This window comes from Cottoperca gobio, chromosome 21 (genome assembly GCF_900634415.1).
Source record: "Cottoperca gobio chromosome 21, fCotGob3.1, whole genome shotgun sequence".
NCBI classification, from domain to species: Eukaryota; Metazoa; Chordata; class Actinopteri; order Perciformes; family Bovichtidae; genus Cottoperca; species Cottoperca gobio.
Window position 1 is genome coordinate 695,471 of NC_041375.1, and position 21,341 is coordinate 716,811.

The window sequence follows — 21,341 nt, forward strand, 5'->3', positions numbered from 1 at the left end:
TAAGGACAGAGGGTGTAAGGACAGAGGGTCTAAGAACAGAGGATGTAAGGACAGAGGATGTAAGGACAGAGGGTCTAAGGACAGAGGGTCTTAGGACAGAGGATGTAAGGACAGAGGGTCTAAGGACAGAGGGTGTAAGGACAGAGGGTGTAAGGACAGAGGGTCTAAGGACAGAAGATGTAAGGACAGAGGATGTAAGGACAGAGGATGTAAGGACAGAGGGTCTAAGGACAGAGAGTCTAAGGACAGAGGGTCTAAGGACAGAGGGTCTGAGGACAGAGGGTCTAAGGACAGAGGATGTAAGGACAGAGGGTCTAAAGACAGAAGATGTAAGGACAGAGGATGTAAGGACAGAGGGTGTAAGGACAGAGGGTCTGAGGACAGAGGGTCTAAGGACAGAGGGTGTAAGGACAGAGGGTGTAAGGACAGAGGGTCTAAGGACAGAAGATGTAAGGACAGAGGATGTAAGGACAGAGGATGTAAGGACAGAGGGTCTAAGGACAGAGAGTCTAAGGACAGAGGGTCTAAGGACAGAGGGTCTGAGGACAGAGGGTCTAAGGACAGAGGATGTAAGGACAGAGGGTCTAAAGACAGAAGATGTAAGGACAGAGGATGTAAGGACAGAGGATGTAAGGACAGAGGGTGTAAGGACAGAGGGTCTAAAGACAGAGGGTCTAAGGACAGAGGGTCTAAGGACAGAGGATGTAAGGACAGAGGGTCTAAGGACAGAGGGTCTAAGGACAGAGGATGTAAGGACAGAGTGTCTAAAGACAGAAGATGTAAGGACAGAGGATGTAAGGACAGAGGATGTAAGGACAGAGGGTCTAAAGACAGAGGGTCTAAGGACAGAGGGTCTAAGGACAGAGGATGTAAGGACAGAGGGTCTAAGGACAGAGGATGTAAGGACAGAGGGTCTAAGGACAGAGGGTCTAAGGACAGAGGATGTAAGGACAGAGGGTCTAAGGACAGAGGATGTAAGGACAGAGGGTCTAAGGACAGAGGGTCTAAGGACAGAGGGTCTGAGGCCACAAAAGATTCAAAAGACTTTAAACAACGTCTGCTGGTTGGACAGATTTTTATTTGTGAGACGTTATCACTGTCGGTCGGTTTCTTTAAGGGTTTTGGATGTTTAATCATTCAGTGAAGCGCCTGAAGGACTGGACCGTGGGACCGGCGGCCCCCCAGTCACCATGCTTGCGGTATTCCCCCTTCTCCAGGAAATACTGGCGTCCACGGTAGTTGGGGTGCTCGAAGAAAACCCACCAGCCGTCGAAGATCTTGCAGGAGTTGACCTCCCGCCAGCGGAACTTCTCCAGCAGGGAGGGGCAGTCCTCCGTGGCCTCGAAGGCCTGGCCCCCGAAGTCTGCCTTCTCATACAGCTGGATCTTGTACTGAGTCCCGCTGGTCTGGAAGGGGACGGGAGGCAGCGGGGGGGGGGGAGCAGGTAGGTGCAGGGGGTTGGGATAGAATAGGGAGGGGATGTGGGGTAAGAGAAAGGGGGGGATCTGTTTAGTCATCACTTTAATTTATTGATTTAAACTTCTGTGCTCGCTTTCTAACTCGTGCTGGGGCAACGCAATCCAGACAGCGTAGCATCACGATACACGGACGCCAAGCATCCATCTTTTATTCTATAAATTAAACTAATTAAACTTTTTGGTAACGTCAGTTTTTTCCTGATGCGGTCGGCTTGTCAAGAAAAAGATGGAAAAATCGGAGAAAGAATGAAGAAACGTGGCGGAAACGCTTTTTATGCGATAAAACCGCAATACATGTTATCGCGATAATATCGTGTCGTGGGGCGTCTATCGCTAACTGGTTTTCTTACATGACACGTGGTGTTCAGGTGTTACCAACGCCTCAACGTTAGCATGTGGATATATTACTTTAATCATAATAAAACAGTTTTGAGCTCCTCTTTGTGAATCACTGGGTTATATAACCGGCTTCCTGTCACCCGTTTTGTTTTCATGCCTTTTATAAGTCGTAAAACGGTCCACATGCAGCTCGTACACGCTGAATCTGCCTGCAGGCTGTGGGGCAGTTGGACCAAAAGCCTGATCATACAAATAGACCCACGTGTTGGTCTGCATCGACAAAGCCCTGCAGTCACTGGTGGCGTCAACACCAGAGCACGACCTCTAATGTGTCCGACGGTTAGTTTTACTCTCCCCTGCACGCACCGAGCTTCTGACGGTCCAACACCCACAGAGTGAGGCCCGTCCGCTTCACAGCTGAAGGACTCAAATGTTTTTACATTAAGAGATCTGCACACATTGTTAGGCGACCTCAATAAACCCTAATCCTTCAATGGTGTCATACTGCACATGAGATCAGAGCGATGGCTGACTTACAAAGTGGACCATCTTGCAGGAGCCGAGGCGGTCGTTGAGGCCCATCCAGCGCTGGCACTCCGGGTACTCCCCCCGGGTCAGGGCGTACTGGTAGCCCATGTAATTGGGCCTCTCGTACACCACCCAGGCCTCGCTCTCCACCCGGATGGAGTTGCAGCGGCTCAGGAAGGAGTGGAAATCGGAGCAGTCGCTGTCGCACTCATAGCGACGGCCCTGGAAGTTCTTGTCCTCGTAGAAGACAATCTGGGGGACAACACGGAGGAGTCTCAGCTCTAACGGGAGTCACATATTTACATTTTACTGTTTCACACAAACTTTACTAAAAGCTTTTCTGACTTTGGAAAGCCTTGAAAAGCATTCTGTTGGTAATGTTTGTTAACTTCCAGCTGACTGAAGCCATGAACACGAGTCCTGCAAGACACAGGTTCAAACCCTGCGGTGCACGGGTTCAAGTGGTGAACCTTCAGGCTGCGTGGCTCCTTCATACTTCTACTCCACTACACAGGTGGATACTGTCTTACTTTATGTATAATCAACCAACAGTTTCTCATGTATTATTATAGGTGAAGATCACATATATATATATATATATAGATATAATAAAAGCTCCTCCTTCACCAGCTGCAACACAAGTGATGAACACATGAATGCATCAGGACTTCACTTGCACCGTGGTATTACTACTTATAGTTGAGTGAAAGGTCCTCACACATCACACTAACCCCCCAGTCTTAACTCACCCTGCCCATCTTGGATATGATGTGTGACCTTGGTGCCGCTGGTTCCCCCGAGGTTTCGGTGTTGCACTGGCCCCTCACCGGTCCCTTTTATATCCCCGCTCTCCCCCCTCGTTGATAAACGGCAACAGGGGAACAATCGCTTTGTCATGAAAATGAGATCCAAAAATTGAGTCAGTGATTCTAGTGCTATTCAGTTTTTCCAGAAAAGCGAGGAAGGATTACGGCATAATGGCCGGGCGTGGCAAACGTCCATTGACCCCACTTCTCTCCTGGCTGGGTCCAGTGCCCGCGCCCCCCCTTCGCCCGCTACACATGCCAGCTCCACCAGCTTGCCCCCACCTGCTGAGGCCTCCTGCCAACTCATGACTTCGGTGTGCCTTATGGAAGAACCCAGAGAGTCCAGTGATGGAGGAAGTATTCTGATCTTTTATTTAAGTAAAAGCTCCTCATTCAAAATCTATTCTATATCTAGAAGTATTAAAGGGCCCTGTGAATGGTTTATTAGTATATATTGCATATATTTAGTTTAGTTTATTAGCGCAAAAGTACAGTTTCTATATTGAATTATTACTAATGCATCTATTTTCTAGCTAGTGGCTCAAAGTGGAGCTCATTTGAACTATTTTAAACATTTTATACATAACTATGCATTATTTTTTATAAGCTCAATATACATTTAGTTTGTAAAGTGTGTAACAGCGAACAGTGGGGGAGTACAAAGTGGACGTTCAAGGTAAACAACAGTAACTCAGTGTTGGAAGAAGTACTAATACAAAGTGTAGACCTGCTGTGTACGAGGGGACATCCTGCGTTCACAACGTTACTTAGTAAAAGTACAAAAGTATTGGACAAAGTATACTTAAAGTTCAAAAAGTGAAAGTGAATCAAAACAATAAGCAGCCAGCTTTTAGTCAAAATCTTTATTAATGTTTCCTACAATAAAAAACTATATTGTGCTCTCGGTATAGAATCTGCATCGAGCTGCGTGTTCCAGCAGTAAGGCGTCGCAGTACGATCACATCTCAGAAGACACGTGCAGCAGTTCTACTGTGTGTAATGCAACGTATTCAATGCTAAGCAGTGCTTCAGGAGGCAAGGTAGAATTATGAAAAATAATCTTATGCTAAAATATTCATACTCATACTCATACTCATATTCATACTCATACTCATACTCATACTCATATTCATACTCATATTCATATTCATACTCATATTCATACTCATATTCATACTCATATTCATACTCATACAGGTGAATTAATACAAAAAGTAGACGTTTAGAAAACATCAGGCAGAAGTGTGTTACATTTTGCCTCATTTGGCAAATCAGCAACTTGGGTCGTACTGGAGAAACGAAGGTTAATCCCGGACACACACGTCGTGTCGTCACTGATGCGGCGCTGTGGGATCAGTAATTGGGCAAAACGCACGAGAAAACTTCAGTTCATGGAGAGCAAAGTGAAGAAGTGTTGACAGTTTGGACGGTGCAATAAATTATGTTAATATTTCTTCCTTTTTTCCTCCTTAATGGAAAACACTTGATTGCTATTAATCTTTTATATTCTATTAACACAAAACAATACTATGACCTGAGCTAGTAACTGTAGGAGCACGAACACGTCCTTAATACCCATTTATTTTACTTTCTTTACAGAACAGAGACGTGTTCACAGCGTCTGTTCCCCAGGAACTCGAGCACGTTGATCCACAGCTTCTCCTAAAGCAGCGTGCGAATACCAAGTGCTTTAAGTGTTAAAGGAACATTTCACCCCTGAAACAATCATTTGTAATAATTGTTCCACAAAGAAACAGCAAAACTATATTATATATCATGTTAAACGTGCAGAATATCCAACTATATAGTGGACTTCAATTCTCAAACGTGTGTCAATGTAGGTTTTGAGAATCATTATTACATTAAAGAGCGATAAGAGAAGATGTTTCAGGGCGTGTGTTTGACTGGCAGGTCAGAGCTTCCTCCCTCCTCAGCTCCTCACCCAAATCTAAGCGTGTTCAAAACGCCCTGTGGCAACTCAACAGATGCTACACCCGTGTTGTTGCAAGTCATTATAAGTCCTTTGCGATGCCAATCCACTCCCTACTTGGCTCACACACATGGTAGCTGCCTTTTCTTCAGAAGGACTTGTAGAGCAGCCCGGCCTTCCACTCAGGAACCAGTGGTATCCACTTCCATACTGTAAAATAAGAATACTCCAAATGTCAGAATTCAACAAGCCATAGGAGACTGTCCCACTGCCCGTCCAGTCCGTATGTGTTTGTTATCATTAACGTGCGGCGGCTCCGCTGCAGGTCCATTGGAGTCCTTTAAAGAGGCGATGATGGGCGGGATAAGGCTGTCCAGTTCCTGCCTATGCCCCGTTTCCAGAAGCCACTCGTGGAACTTGACCTCCACCAACTCCTGGAACTGCCGCTTCTGCTCCCTTTAGAACATGAATAATAGTTTATTAGTGTTGTAATACGAAGGTTTCCCCTCATGAACCAGCGTCTCTGTTGTTCCCCGTCAGGGTCCGGTAGAGTCGAGCCCCTCAAACTCATCACAGCTTATTGATTCTGTTAAAGCTTTGCATCGATTAAAACAGCATGCTGGACACTAACTCATGCATCAATCATTAGAATTTAATAATATAATACATCCTGTTCTGAGCCTTTGTGCAGAATGAGTACTTGAAGTATATTTTGATGCTCATACTTGGTTACATTTTGAATGCAGGACTTTTACTACTTCTACTATATAGTACTATATTTAGTAGTTAAATATTGAAGTCCTTTGACCTCAGAGATATTTGACAGAGGTGTTTCATACGCATCACAGCAGAGAAGACGAGTAGTCAGGTACAGCCTCAGACTGAAAAGGTTAAAGCAGCGTGTTTAATAACGCTTTTATCTGGATTTTACCATAAACAAAATCTGGGACTCACTGTGACGATTGTGTTTTAACTTACTTTGTACAACGGGGACAAAGGAAGTAAAGTATCGACCAGAGAAGTCGAGAAGTTTAACACAACTCTAACAGTTGGGGAAACCATAACGTGTTTATCTGATATTTTAATTCTGCTATTGTTATAATGGTACTTCAGACTCATTTACATCAACATGTGATTATTGTTCTGTAAATGATCTTATTCTCATCTTCTACTAATTGTTATGTTTCTGCTGTGAAGCACTTTGAGCTGCACTTCTTGTATGAAAGGTGCTATACAAATAAAGTTATTATTATTATAATTATTATAATAATAATAATAATAATAATAATAATAATAAGTAAAAGGTCTTAGTACTTCGTCCACCCCGATGCTGAATAATAGAATAATAAATTAAGTGTTACACATGAATAGATGACCTGTTTATTAGAGTGGTGCTAATGAACGTATGAATAATGGTGTGAAGAGAGATTTGTTACTCACTTGTTCAGCCGGGCCTCCATCACAGTCTTCTGCCAGTTCTGGATCCTCTTCTGCTTGTTGTCCAGCGCTGCCTGATACGGAGGAGGTAATCCCCCCGGCACCTCACACGTGTCGCCCTCGATCTGGAACGGCACAACCAGCGTGTGAAACTCGGCCGGGGGCAGCAGGCGGTAGCAGACAGGGTCCGGGTTGGAAGTCGTGTTGAGTGAGGGGTTGACGAGGCCCTCGGTCCCCAGGAGCAAGGGTCGATCCCAGGCATTGGGCACCACGGCCAGCCCCACGCTGGCCATGTGATCCTCCAGGGACGGGTAGAAAGTGTGGAAAGGCCCCAGTGTAATGTCTGTGTTTCCAGGTAGGAGCAAGGGGCGGGTGGGCGTCAAGGTGTGGATAGTGCAACGTGAGGAGACACCGACGGCGATCCTGCCGGACACACACACCACCCGCAGGTTCTGGCAGCCGTGGATGTGGACGCTGGTCTCGACAGGACCCAGAAACACGGTGCAGTTACGACATTTGTCCACACTGACGGATCTGATGGAGCACACGGAGAAAAGGAAAACTTAAAGTACTTTGTATAAAAGAACTTCTCATGGTGCATACAATACTAAACTATTCAAATAGCCGGAGTTAACGAGTTCGCTGCAGCGATTTATGTTCGCTAGCTCATTGCACGAGGATTCATTAGTAACAGTTAGACTATCAGTGTGTATGACCCCCCCTGCAGTAACTCTGATGAACCCCTAGGGGTCACAGACCTCCTGTTGAAGACCCATAAATATAAAGTGTATCAGAAGTAATACTAACACCAGTGCAACACAGAACAATACAAGTCAGATACATGTAGTAAACCTCCAGCAGCTCACTACCTGAGAGGTGAGAGAAGATATATGAAGGCGTCTGAGCATCTGTGGATTTTGATGTTGGCGCCGGTCAGCTTGTCTGAGGTTTTAGCCAGCGTCTGTTTGAAGACTTGCGACATCAGGACTATTTTACTACCAGGTGGAGCCATGTGGGTGTTTCGGGCTATTCTGGCTCTCTTCATGGCCCCCTCCACTAGAACAGAGTCAAAGAAATGCAGAAAGACGGGTAGAGAAGACGTGTTGACTGTAAACTAACACACACCCCGTACATGCCTGACTTTATTCTTTCCCATCAAAATTACTGCACAGATCTTTTAAGAAAATGAAACCTCATTCCAGAAGATTTCAGGATACCTTGTTGAGCCCAGGCTAGTTTCTTGCCTGAGCGCAGGCAGGCGGTCATCCCGAAGGGGTTGAGTGTGAGGCTTTGCTGGAGACATGAGAGTAGCTTGTGCAGAGGGAAGGAGCGGCTGAGGGTGGAGTAGCCGGCTGGTGTCTGCAGTGGCCCTTTGGCCAAAAGCCTGTGGACAGGCTGAACAGCTGTGCCGTGGCCGACTGAGCCCTCCAAGAGCAGACCCAAGCTCCGCACAGCCTCCAGGGATATCTGCACACACACACACACACACACACACACACACACACACACACACACACGCACACACGCACACACACACACACACACACACACACACACACACACACACACACGCACACACGCACACGTTTCCAGGCAGGCGGATGACAAAGCATTTAAGGTTGTTCTTAAGACATTCAAAGCTTCATTATAAATACTTAATGGAAGCTTTGTATGGACATTTGGTACAACACGACTACAATGCATCATAAGATGTGAATGGAAATTTGTTTTAGAGGTTCATTTCAGTCAAAACTTTATATGATTGTATCTGCAAAACATAGAGTAGCTATTCTGTAAGCAAAGATTTAAAAGTAAAGCATCTAAAGCCGACGGGAGCTGCAGCTTCAGGTGATGATTCTCTGTTTCATCACTGCGAGCGACCTTCTAACATGGGCTTATGATACAATGTTATTATAAAAGTATGGATTATAGGTTTGTTGCTGTCCACAGACCTGGCAATCTCTGAGGGCCTGTCCAGACTGGGACAGTTGGCCCGGCTCCACCAGCAGCTCCAGAATCTCAGCGAGATGGCTTTGCACAAACGACAGGTGGGCCTGATCATCCCAGTTCTGCAGAAACAAACAGAAACAAACCACGACTGTGAGTGGCACAGAACGATGAGCATTGGACTGGGAAATGTACGTTTTGCAAATCATGCAATAGTTGTATCAGTCTCTCTTTTGTCCTTCAACAGACCTTGTTCTGGGAGCTGGTCTTGGCCTCTCGGTCTGATGGAGACGGGGAGCGAGTGCGAAGACTGGGCCACTCTTCACCGATCAGAGAGGTACGCAGAGACGCGCGGTTCAGCTGCTGGATGTAGAGGAAGAGGAGGAACTGCAGTGTGTCAACAGACAACTGGAGTTAAAAAAAGAGAAGAAGAAGAAATAAGGTGAGCATATCAATGTGTAGCACCTACAGGAATTTGGGAGTAGGGTTACAACAACAATAACCTCTGCCTGGGGAAAAACAACACAAAAGAGTCAGATATGACACAAAGAAGTTACCAATGAGATCGCATTACATTCTTTGTTTACCTTGCTCCTTTGTTGGTCCAGATCGCTTTTGCAAGAGCACTGGGAAAGACACTCTGCCCACTCCAGCCTCTCCTCTGGAGTGTGGCCGATAAGAAGGTCAAAGGTCTCAAAGTAGAGCCATGCAATGTCTTCTGGAAGCTGGAGCTTTCCACAGGCAATATGCCTCCACATGGGCCAGCTCAGAATGGGGAAGCAGCCGTCCCGTGTTTGCACGTAGGTTGCCATCTTGCGAAGATAGTGCAGGCTGAGCTTGGATGAGGGGGCCACCTACGATGGCATTAATTCCAGTTATTTTACAGCATTTGCATCGACTGAGCGATATCATTACATTAAATAGGTGGGAAGAGCATATTCACCTGCAGGGCACCCAGTAAGAAGGGTTCCATGCGTGGCCATATGCTCACACTGTCTGTCTCCATGTCTAAACAAAAAGGAAACAAAAACGATGCAGAAGTATGACACACGATACACTGATGTGCAAGAATTTCCCTGTGTTAAGAGAGGGACATAAGCAAGTATGTTACACATGTGCAATTGCTGCATTATATAAACACTACATTTAGAGATTAACTGAGGAGCAGCCTCTCTCAATAACCACCTGTGATAAAGCTGACCATACCACCATGATAATCTCAAGAAGCAGTTTTAAATTAAGTGTTTATATTTAAATAACAGTGACTAGTCATGTGATTTGATACAAAGTGGACACAAGATCACCTTGACAAACAGATCCCCCAAGGTGATGTCTTGTTTTATCAGTGAACAGTATATATATATACACATTTTTTTTAATTTATATATATATATATATATATATATATATATATATATATATATATATATATATATATATATATAAATAAATATATTGTTCACTGACAAAAATATATATATATTTATTTGAGAGGCTGAAAACAAAATTTTCTGCCATTTTTGCATAAAAACTTATTTTTCTTTAATCAAAATATTTGGAAATTGACTTATCGTTGCTCTAATAGATTGATACTTTATTGATCCAGAGGGAAATTTAGTGCAGAATGATGCAATTCAATTTGCAAATAATACTTTTTAAAAGTATAATATACAATTTCTGTAAAGACTATTAAATAGAGGTGCTGATGATGTTTGAAGTTGTGTTTTATAAAAGTGTTGCATTACATTTACTTGAAAAAATGTTTATGATAATAAACATAATGTAGAATTAGGTAGTTCTGCAGCTGGTTGTTATAAAGTATATAAACATATTGCTTTATATTCCTAAAACATTTAGAGATGCACTGAGGGAGGAGCCGAGGAGCAGCTTTTCTCATGAACCACCTGTAATACAGGCTGAACATACAAGTGCACACCCCGTCTGAAACAAGTGCTCATGTCGTTTATTTAACATAGTGACAGATATCTCCTGCACCTGGGCGCTCCCATGACACCTGGGCGCTCCCATGACAACTGCGCAGGCTGCTCGTGCCATCTCACCTCACTTGGCATCCTAATACCAAGTTTGGCACGCGAAGCTGAGCTCAAATTAAACCAGTCAGACAGCAAATAAACAAGCACAGAACTCACTTCTTGTTGTGGCGGGGTGTGGAAGCTAGTTTGGTAGCTGGAAGTATGAATGAAATGTTGTTTTATCTCAAAGTTAACTCCACTAAAGTAAGACTCGCCTGCTAGCGTAGCTACCGTTAGCTAGCAAGGCTAACACCCCCAAAAGGAAGACAAATGTGTCTTTAGCTCTTACTTTTCAGCCTTTGTCTTTGTCCAGACCACGCGATGGGTCACTCATCAGTGGGGAGGGAAGCTGTGACTGAGTCCTGTCGTTGATGGGGGGTGTTGTGAGTAGCGGCAGACCCGAGAGGCGCACACACACATCTGCATGTCTTCTGTTTGGCGCTCCTCTGCGCTGAGCCCTGAGCTGACATTTGTGCCTGTGGCGCGCAGCTCTCGGGGGCGCGCTTTAGCCTCCACTGAGGGCCAGCACTAAAACTAAATACAACGTTTAAAACTTAGCCTTGTTATGAAAACATATGTATTTTAGGTCTTTATTATGACTTTATTTATTTAGAATTACTTAGTATCTTAACACAATAACTTGGAATCACAAAGAAATCTCAAAATAATGACTTTGCTAAATAAAGACAAACTTATTTTAAATAATGTCTTAGTATCTCAAGATAATGAGAAACTTTCTTAAAATAATAACTTATTATTATTATTATACAGAATAATGACAACCTATCTCAAAATAATGAGAACGTTTCTCATTATTTTGAGATAATAATAATTTACTATTATTATTATACAGAATAATGACAACCTATCTCAAAATAATGAGAATGTTTCTCATTATTTTAGATGCTAATAATGTATTATTATTATTATTATTATTATTATTATTATTATTATTATTATTATTATTATACAGAATAATTACAAACTTTCTAAAAATAATCAGAATGTTTCTCATTATTTTAGATACTAATAAGTTATTATTATTATTGTTATACAGAATAATGACAAACTTTCTCAAAATAATGATAAGATACTAATAATGTATTATTATTATTATTATTATTATTATTATTATTATTATTATTATTATTATTATACAGAATAAAGACAACCTTTCTCAAAATAATGAGAAACATTCTCGAAATAATAGGAACATTTCTCATTATTTTGAGAAAGGTTGTCTTTATTCTGTATAATAATAATGTATTATTATTATTATTATTATTATACAATAATAATGTATTATTATATAATAATATCAATAATAATAATGTATTATTATTATATAATAATTATTATAATATTATATAATAATAATAACAGTAATAATGTATTATTATTATTATTATTATTATTATTATTATTATTATACAGAATAATGACAACCTATCTCAAAATAATGAGAATGTTTCTCATTATTTTAGATGCTAATAATGTATTATTATTATTATTATTATTATTATTATTATTATTATTATTATTATTATACAGAATAATTACAAACTTTCTAAAAATAATCAGAATGTTTCTCATTATTTTAGATACTAATAAGTTATTATTATTATTGTTATACAGAATAATGACAAACTTTCTCAAAATAATGATAAGATACTAATAATGTATTATGTTTATTATTATTATTATTATTATTATTATTATTATTATTATTATTATTATTATTATTATTATTATTATTATATAATAAGAATAAAGAATAAAGACAACCTTTCTCAAAATAATGAGAAATGTTCCTATTATTTCGAGAATGTTTCTCATTATTTTGAGAAAGGTTGTCTTTATTCTGTATAATAATAATAATGTATTATTATTATTATTATTATTATTATTATTATTATTATTATTATTATTATTATTATTATTATTATTATTATACAATAATAATGTATTATTATATAATAATAACAATAATAATAATGTATTATTATTATATAATAATTATTATAATATTATATAATAATAACAGTAATAATGTATTATTATTATTATTATTATTATTATTATTATTATTATTATTATTATTATTATTATTATTATTATATAGAATAAAGAGTTTGAATTCGACACTGAAGAATCGCTGAAACAGAAGAGATGTGCTTCTTTAACGGTGGGCGGGGCTTCCACGGAGACGTCCAGTGGGCGGGCTCTCTCTGACAGGAGGAAGAAGGCTTGTGACTGGCAGCCGGGGCTCCAACCTTCAAAAGCCGGCAGTTCTTTTTTGCTACTTCTTTTTATATATATTTAGAAACACAGGGATCTATGGCGACCAAAGGGATGAATCTCTGCAATGTGTGCTGCCTGCTTCTTTATGTCATCACGGCGGTGCTCGCGGGGTGAGTCGGTAGCTCGTGCTCAGCGGTGAAACAGCATCGCCAGGTGGTACACATGTTTCACTGTGATTGGTCCACACCACTTCTACATGTGTTGTGTGGACTGGAGCAGCTTCACACACTGACTTCACTTACTAACACGCCTTCATGTGTATTATTATGTTATCTGTGTAAACGTTTGTATTCAGGACTCTAACGGTTATGTTTTGAATGACTTGCTAGCTTAGTTAGCTTGAAGCTAGCCTTCACACCGGCTTCCTTCTCAGTGCATGCAGCTAGTTAGCTGACTTTATCATCATGATTCACCCTGTAGTGTTCTCTAACGACACACTTGTGTTGCTTCATCTGTGTCCTCCATAACTTCTTGTTAACGTGACATACCTGCTCCTGTAGGAGAGATTTCTATGCTATCTTGGGGGTGACAAAGAGTGCATCAATCAGGGACATCAAGAAGGCCTACAGAAAGCTGGCTCTTCAGTTACACCCCGACAGAAACCCGGACGACCCGAAAGCTCAAGACAAATTTGCAGACTTGGGATCCGCTTATGAGGTGGGTAACTACATATTGTTTAGTGTTTAAGAGAGGCACAGTAAACTTATTCAGACTCAAAAAAGGAGGTTTTATTTGCATTATTGTCAGGGGACTGTAGAAGGAAACTGTAGCTTGTGTATGGAAATATGATAGTGTGCAGAAGAGCCTGAAGCGCTGATACAAAAGTCTTTTGTACTCTAGCGATTTGGTTGTTGTTATTGGAAACGGCACGGACTCTGTGATTGGTCGACTAGACCGTGTGGCTGCTTCTGATTGGCTGTTACGCAGCACAGCTGGCACCCGGAAAAGCCAGACGTGGATACATGGGAGTGGATTGAGATAAGCTCTGCAGGTGTTTTCATATCACATTTTCACATTACTCTTACAAATAACAGTGAACAGAGTGGAAACAATCCCATAAACAGCTGTACAGCATGACACCATTCAGTATTCATAGCTTCATCATAATGATCTTTATTTGTATAACACCTGTCATACAGGAAATGCAGCACAAAATGCTTTAAAATAGGACATAAAAACAGATAGAATGCCATAACTAATGGAAAATAAAACACAAATGCCACTTCTCAGACATATCTACCAGTATATACATATCTAGAACAGAATATTGTTAATCGGTTGAGAGTATCAGTAGAAAACTGCACTTACAATATAACTATAATTCATTTTATTGGTGTTCAGTAAAAGAAAGTTTGAAATAATTTCCTTTTTTTTTGTTATATCTTATCAGTATATGCTACTGAAATCAGCAGAACGGAGTTCACTTTAATATCTGTTTTATTTATTGCAAGTTATAGCAATATTCAACAACGTTATTGAATATAAATATAAAATATATAAATCTCATATCGCGAAGCCCGAGTGAATATTTATTTATTGATATTCTTATACTTGCACCTTTTTTATTTCTATTTTTAATATTGATGTTGTGTTCTGTAATGTTGTATTGGATTACATTATGTTACTGGTTCCACATGCTAAATGTAAATAAAATCAACGTAGTTCTGTGACTGACAGGTTGTGTGTTTGTAGGTGCTCTCAGATGAGGAGAAAAGGAAACAGTACGACGCGTACGGAGAAGATGGACTCAAAGAGGGTCACCACGGCTCACACAACGATATCTTCTCCAGGTTGGTTTTTTAAAGCACTAAAAGCCAATGAAATCTTTATTGTGTGCAGTTAAATGGTTAATGTAAGGTCAACTTAAAGGGCCAGTTCACAAAACGATTTCTCACGTGATCCTAGTAATGTCCAGTCCTGCAGATCATTTGGTCATATTTCCCCCACGTGTTCGTGCTCCACCCTGATACACTTTCACTGAATCGAGTAGAATGAACATTTGTAATTTGGATAATCCACAAACCTTCCTGCACAGTTCACACTGGAGCTACTTCTCTTTACACCAAAACTGCTGAAATCGTGTTTATTGAGAGGAATGTGTCGCACTGACTCTGTGTCAGAGTGACACCGATTCTGAAAACAAATATTGCTGTTGAGTTCTTTTATTTATTTAATTCTTCAATCCTTTGAGCAAGACAAATCAAACATAAAGCTACACACTACTAGTGATTTATTATCATTGATGATGAGGCTTTATTGTCTTGTTCTTGCATCCCAGCAGCGAAATCTGCAACAAGAATCCAAATCTTTAGACGAGACACACGAGTTCATACATTTAACATAACATCACTTCAAGCCTACCCTAACGTTATTAAAGCATGGAACCCTCTATCTCCGATTTAAAGGGGAATTTACGATGAGTGTAGGCTGATGCATAACGTTCCTGCTACAGAACAACATGAATAATAAATGTTTTTAATGCATATGTGTAGCGATAGAAGGATGCTCAATCAAATCACACATTATATTGTGTCTCACTTTGTGCTTCTGTAGCTTCTTTGGTGACTTTGGATTCATGTTTGGAGGCAACCGACAGCAACAGGACAGGAACATCCCCCGAGGAAATGACATCATACTAGACCTGGAGGTCACGCTCGAAGAGGTGTACTCTGGGAACTTTGTGGAGGTGAAGAGGAAACCGTGTGTGTGTGCGTGTGTGTGTGCGTGTGTGTGTGTGTGTGTGTGTGTGTGTGTGTGTGTGTGTGTGTGTGTGTTATATCGAGTAGTCTGCAAAATGTGCTGATTAACCATCTGATCCACTTCCTGCTTCGCGGCACAGGTCGTACGTAACAAGCCGATAGCCAAAGAAGCCCCCGGCAAGAGGAAGTGTAACTGCAGACAGGAGATGAGGACGACGCAGCTCGGACCTGGACGCTTCCAGATGACTCAGGAGATGGTGTGTGACGAGTGTCCCAACGTAAAGTAAGTCAGACAACCTGTAGCTCAGCGGTCCCCGACCTTTTTGCACAACAAACCGATTATTCTACGGACCGGGGGGGGGGGGGGGGGGGCAGGCATAAAACGCACAATAAAGTGCAAAACATATATTTAATTATTACATATATAATGTAAATGTCATTATTCCATTTTATATTATGAACTTTATTTAATTTTTCAAAATAAAATACAATAAATATTCCCAACACAAATGTCTTTGTTTCGTACTGTTGTCTTCGACTTGGCTTGTTGTACAGATGAAACTGTTGAGTGTATTATAGTATAGTGTAATAACATTTAGGACGCTCTGATCTAATATCAACACGTGTTCTCCAGGCTGGTAAACGAAGAGAGAACTCTGGAGGTAGAGATTGAGCAGGGAGTGAGAGATGAGATGGAGTACCCGTTCATCGGAGAAGGTACGTCTACGTGAAGCGTAATATAAATCTCTTGTGTTTCAAACATTGCCTGTCGTTAACGTCTCACGTGTGACCACAGGGGAGCCTCACATCGACGGGGAACCCGGAGATCTACGTTTCCGCATCAAAGTGTTGAAGTATGAAAAAGCTTTATTGACGGTGTGTCTGTGACGCAGATGTGAATATTCCATCGTTAACTTTAGATGCTTCTCTTTGTAGACATCCTGTGTTTGAACGCAGAGGAGATGACCTCTACACCAACGTCACCATCTCCCTGGTGGAAGCTCTGGTGGGCTTTGAGATGGACATCGTACATTTGGACGGACACAAGGTTCTGGTTTCTCTTTTACTAATTACTAATATCGACCTTGTTTTAACCCGGATATCTAAAAGTTGGTAAAAGACTAAAGTTGTTCTGTGGTTTTGAACGTGCCAGTTGAATGGTTGCTTTGCCTCACAGGTCCATATAGTGAGAGATAAGATCACCAAGCCCGCGGCTCGCATGTGGAAGAAAGGAGAAGGCCTGCCAAACTTTGACAACATCAACATCAGAGGTTCCCTCATCATCTCCTTCGACGTGGAGTTTCCTCAGACGCAGCTCGACGACCAGCAGAAAGATGGTGAGAGTCGGGAAAAGTTACTTAAAGCTGAACACAGGAACACTGAGTACAGTATCCTGAACGTTGAACATCATGTACATTTAACGCAGCGCTTCTGAACAGAGATAATCCAGAGTCGGTAATAAAACGCAGGCTCTTTGAGCTTTTATTGCAGCGGGGCGTTTGAAGGTCCGAAACTTCAAATGTTACTTTACGACTTACCCTTAAAGGGAAACTCTTTACAGTTTGAAAGACATTAGCATTTACCAGGCAGATATGTGCATCACCAACGTTTAAGGAAGTACAGTATTAAATCCCTGCAGTGCCCCCCCTCACTATTACTGTGATAATAATGTCAAACTGACTGTACACATGTGATGAGCAGTTGTCCTTTTATAGACTAAATGATTTTTTTTTTTTGAAACGTTCAATATAATTAAGACACATTTTAACATCGATCTGATAATAAAAATCTTTATTATGTTTTGTTGTTGTTGTTAACAGTCTTGCTTCTGCTGTTGCAGGTGTTCTGAGTCTCCTGAAGCAGGACTCCATACAGAAGGTTTATAATGGACTACAAGGATACTAACACAGCAACACACAACCTGGACTGTCAAAACACACACACACACACACACACACACACACACACACACACACACACACACACACACACATCTTCAATCAATAGGACCGTGCTCCATAATTCTGGCCAGGGTGTATTTATTATTTTCAGATTGTTCTCAGGACGGCTTGAACCCAATTTGTTTTTAATGTTCTACATTTTGCCCGCAGTGACGCAGATGTTTTATTTGAACTGTATAACTGGACAGGATGCCATGTCTTTAGTGTACTTTGTTTTGGCCCCACGTTATGTTGTAATAAGGCCTTTTTTCCATTTTTAAAAAGTGGATTGACAAACACTGTAAACTAATGTGTACCTTTCTGAGTACAGCTCACTACATCTGCTGACAAACATCTGAAGAAGCACCAACCTCTGAACAACCTGCGAGCAGCAGATGTCCTGCTAGTTTTATTAGTTTTATGAATGTAACAGCTGTTTGCTCTGATCAGACTCCTGTTCAATAACACTTTGTAAATAAGGAAGAAAAGCTCATTTGTTGTTTTTTAGTTTTCCTAATTTATGTTGACTCTTCTGTTTACTCGTTGCAAAGGGAGAACGGTCCGCGGTGCACAACCCCCGCGTTCACTGTGGCAAGAGTTGACCTCTTCAGTGCTTTTATTCTGAAAGAATCGCCACTGTTGAACATTTAGTTTCACACACCTGTCTGACTCGAAGGGTCCTCAGACGGGAAGGATCAGCGTCCCTGTTGGTTAATAACGTGCTTTAGGGTTTCACTTCTCTCTGTTTTTACGATCGACTGCAAACGCTGCCTCCCGATGTTATGAGAGTCATGGCCTTAAGGGGATAATGTACTTTTGACTGATTATAAATAAAGATTTCTACAGATTCGGATGAGATGTCGAACCCCAGATTCACCAGCAGGTGGCAGCAGAGTGTAGTGAGAGACCTGTAGTGAGTCTCCCTGAGTGACAGGCAGCAGAGTGTAGTGAGAGACCTGTAGTGAGTGACCTGTAGTGAGAGACCTGAGTGACAGGCTGCAGAGTGTAGTGAGAGACCTGTAGTGAGTGACCTGTAGTGAGAGACCTGAGTGACAGGCTGCAGAGTGTAGTGAGAGACCTGTAGTGAGTCTCCCTGAGTGACAGGCAGCAGAGTGTAGTGAGAGACCTGTAGTGAGTGACCTGTAGTGAGAGACCTGAGTGACAGGCTGCAGAGTGTAGTGAGAGACCTGTAGTGAGAGACCTGTAGTGAGTCGCCCTGAGTGACAGGCTGCAGAGTGTAGTGAGAGACCTGTAGTGAGAGACCTGTAGTGAGTCGCCCTGAGTGACAGGCTGCAGAGTGTAGTGAGAGACCTGTAGTGAGTCTCCCTGAGTGACAGGCAGCAGAGTGTAGTGAGAGACCTGTAGTGAGAGACCTGTAGTGAGTCGCCCTGAGTGACAGGCAGCAGGAGTGTAGTGAGAGACCTGTAGTGAGTCGCCCTGAGTGACAGGCTGCAGAGTGTAGTGAGAGACCTGTAGTGAGTCGCCCTGAGTGACAGGCAGCAGGAGTGTAGTGAGAGACCTGTAGTGAGAGACCTGTAGTGAGTCGCCCTGAGTGACAGGCTGCAGAGTGTAGTGAGAGACCTGTAGTGAGTCGCCCTGAGTGACAGGCTGCAGAGTGTAGTGAGAGACCTGTAGTGAGTCTCCCTGAGTGACAGGCAGCAGAGTGTAGTGAGAGACCTGTAGTGAGAGACCTGTAGTGAGTCGCCCTGAGTGACAGGCAGCAGGAGTGTAGTGAGAGACCTGTAGTGAGTCGCCCTGAGTGACAGGCTGCAGAGTGTAGTGAGAGACCTGTAGTGAGTCGCCCTGAGTGACAGGCAGCAGGAGTGTAGTGAGAGACCTGTAGTGAGAGACCTGTAGTGAGTCGCCCTGAGTGACAGGCTGCAGAGTGTAGTGAGAGACCTGTAGTGAGTCGCCCTGAGTGACAGGCTGCAGAGTGTAGTGAGAGACCTGTAGTGAGTCTCCCTGAGTGACAGGCTGCAGAGTGTAGTGAGAGACCTGTAGTGAGTCTCCCTGAGTGACAGGCAGCAGAGTGTAGTGAGAGACCTGTAGTGAGAGACCTGTAGTGAGAGACCTGTAGTGAGTCGCCCTGAGTGACAGGCAGCAGGAGTGTAGTGAGAGACCTGTAGTGAGTCGCCCTGAGTGACAGGCTGCAGAGTGTAGTGAGAGACCTGTAGTGAGAGACCTGTAGTGAGTCGCCCTGAGTGACAGGCAGCAGGAGTGTAGTGAGAGACCTGTAGTGAGTCGCCCTGGGTGACAGGCTGCAGGAGTGTAGCGAACCTTCGGGCGTTTCCTGCCCTGAGTTGAGCCTGTCAGGTCCGACACTTTATAAATGGAGAAAGAGCTACATGGGAAAATCCTTTAATACAAAGTACATCAGGTCTTCATTACTGTTTCATTTTCTTTATGACTTGAAGAGCATTACCTATATTATGGAACTTATATAAAAAGGCTCTAGATGTGTTGAGAGTGAGACTGCCACCTCTTAGTCATCTAATATCTCATATGCAACCTTTATTTTGAAATGCATAAAGGTAGATACATCATTTACAATATAGCCGCCAACAACAAGTTCAGATTTAAAGCAAATGAATCGACTTAAACAAGAACAACTGGAAGTGAAATAGACATTAAATATTGAAAGTGATGTAATGTTGGTCGTACTTTCATTCAGCACTCCTACTATAATATATATATATATATATATATATATATAGTATATATATATAGTATATATATATAATTATATATTTTAAAGTGAAAACATAATTGAGTAAAGTAAATAAATAAAGATGACTAGTAATAAAGGGAAGGAAAAGATAAAGAGTAATAATGTAGGTGAGTGTGACACATGATCCTCGTATTTAATCCACCATCTCAAATATACTTTCTATATTTCTGTATATATTCTCATAAAGATCTGTTTCCATTTGACGTGTTAGAGATGAATGTTTGAGTTCCAGTTGATGGAAAGCTCTCAGTCTCCTGCAGACGTGTGTGTGCTCCTCCAGCTCTGCTGCAGCAGATTACAAGTTAATCTAGAAACCAGACGGAGGAGCTAAAGCACGATCTTATAAACGAGGCAGACGTTTGCATCGTGTGTGAGGAGGATTTACAGATACACAGATTATGTTTCTTCACAATATGATGAAAGTTTGTTTAATGATTCCAGTGGTCGAGTGTGTGTAATTAATGTAATTACTCTTAATCATTACGTTACTCGTGCAGCGCTGGTGGGCAGGAGCTAATTACATTTACTGAAGTACAATGTTGAGGTATTTCTTTTATACTTCTACTCCTCAACATTTATTATCTAAATGTAACAGATTCAGATTAATAATACAGAATATAAGCAACAAATTATGTATTATGTATTATTATAGGCATAAACTTTATTGATCACTTGGTAGAATTCACAAGCTGTGTGTGTGTGTGTGTGTGTGTGTGTGTGTGTGTGTGTGTGTGTGTGTGTGTGTTCACCATAGACTGCTTTTTCTCAAACTTTATTTAATTCAAACTATGACAATGAGCTTGACATTTAACACATAATGCAATAAAACTTACAATTAAAATAACTATAAATAACATTATAAAACTACAATCAGCCAAATCAATTCAATAAAGAAAGAAGACAAATAGCTCCAACAGAAGGTAGAATATATAATAATTGAATCCAAAATAAGAATTATTACGTGCGATTCTTATTTTTAATTTAAGAGACTTAAAATTCTATCTAAATTAAAAACAACTTACAACCTGCGGTTGAGTTATGAAATGTAGAAGATAAAAACAAACTCAAATATAATATTAATTACATGTGTTGTTTTACAGAATTAATTATTCTCAAAGTCTTTTATAAATTTAATACAATTATAAAACAAGTAAATAACACTTTCTTGTTCAGAT

General features: G+C 41.3%; 3 protein-coding genes across 3 annotated transcripts; 1 reads left to right on the plus strand and 2 right to left on the minus strand.

Moving 5' to 3' along the window:
- Positions 1-1,133: 1,133 nt before the first annotated feature.
- Positions 1,134-3,103, minus strand: crygs2 (crystallin, gamma S2). Its single transcript, XM_029459366.1, has 3 exons — positions 3,095-3,103; positions 2,355-2,597; positions 1,134-1,406 (listed from the first exon to the last, which is right to left on the minus strand). The coding sequence occupies exons 1-3, from the start codon at positions 3,101-3,103 to the stop codon at positions 1,134-1,136; spliced, it is 525 nt and encodes a 174-aa protein (XP_029315226.1).
- Positions 3,104-3,999: 896 nt separating this feature from the next.
- On the minus strand, positions 4,000-10,980 carry tbccd1 (TBCC domain containing 1). Its single transcript, XM_029458776.1, has 9 exons — positions 10,788-10,980; positions 9,409-9,473; positions 9,053-9,319; positions 8,715-8,873; positions 8,471-8,587; positions 7,736-7,985; positions 7,388-7,574; positions 6,522-7,052; positions 4,000-5,537 (listed from the first exon to the last, which is right to left on the minus strand). The coding sequence occupies exons 2-9, from the start codon at positions 9,469-9,471 to the stop codon at positions 5,324-5,326; spliced, it is 1,788 nt and encodes a 595-aa protein (XP_029314636.1). The 5' UTR covers positions 9,472-9,473; positions 10,788-10,980; the 3' UTR covers positions 4,000-5,323.
- Positions 10,981-12,724: 1,744 nt separating this feature from the next.
- Positions 12,725-18,291, plus strand: dnajb11 (DnaJ heat shock protein family (Hsp40) member B11). The gene is made up of 10 exons (XM_029458777.1): positions 12,725-12,909; positions 13,300-13,456; positions 14,492-14,589; positions 15,353-15,485; positions 15,639-15,781; positions 16,133-16,215; positions 16,295-16,352; positions 16,435-16,546; positions 16,676-16,835; positions 17,339-18,291. The coding sequence occupies exons 1-10, from the start codon at positions 12,836-12,838 to the stop codon at positions 17,401-17,403; spliced, it is 1,083 nt and encodes a 360-aa protein (XP_029314637.1). The 5' UTR covers positions 12,725-12,835; the 3' UTR covers positions 17,404-18,291.
- Positions 18,292-21,341: the final 3,050 nt, after the last annotated feature.

Bases quoted from the DNA above. Each gene is read 5' to 3' on its own strand.
- crygs2 (XM_029459366.1), bottom strand. The intron at 1,407-2,354 runs GTAAGTCAGCCA...GTCCCCTTCCAG, and splicing joins CCTGCAAGATGGTCCACTTT to ACCAGCGGGACTCAGTACAA.
- tbccd1 (XM_029458776.1), bottom strand. From the start codon at position 9,471: ATGGAGACAGACAGTGTGAGCATATGGCCACGCATGGAACCCTTCTTA. The intron at 8,874-9,052 runs GTAAACAAAGAA...TTTTAACTCCAG, and splicing joins TGGACCAACAAAGGAGCAAG to TTGTCTGTTGACACACTGCA. The intron at 8,588-8,714 runs GTCTGTTGAAGG...TTGTTTCTGCAG, and splicing joins AGACCAGCTCCCAGAACAAG to AACTGGGATGATCAGGCCCA.
- dnajb11 (XM_029458777.1), top strand. From the start codon at position 12,836: ATGGCGACCAAAGGGATGAATCTCTGCAATGTGTGCTGCCTGCTTCTT. The intron at 16,216-16,294 runs GTACGTCTACGT...GTGTGACCACAG, and splicing joins GTACCCGTTCATCGGAGAAG to GGGAGCCTCACATCGACGGG. The intron at 16,547-16,675 runs GTTCTGGTTTCT...TTTGCCTCACAG, and splicing joins TACATTTGGACGGACACAAG to GTCCATATAGTGAGAGATAA.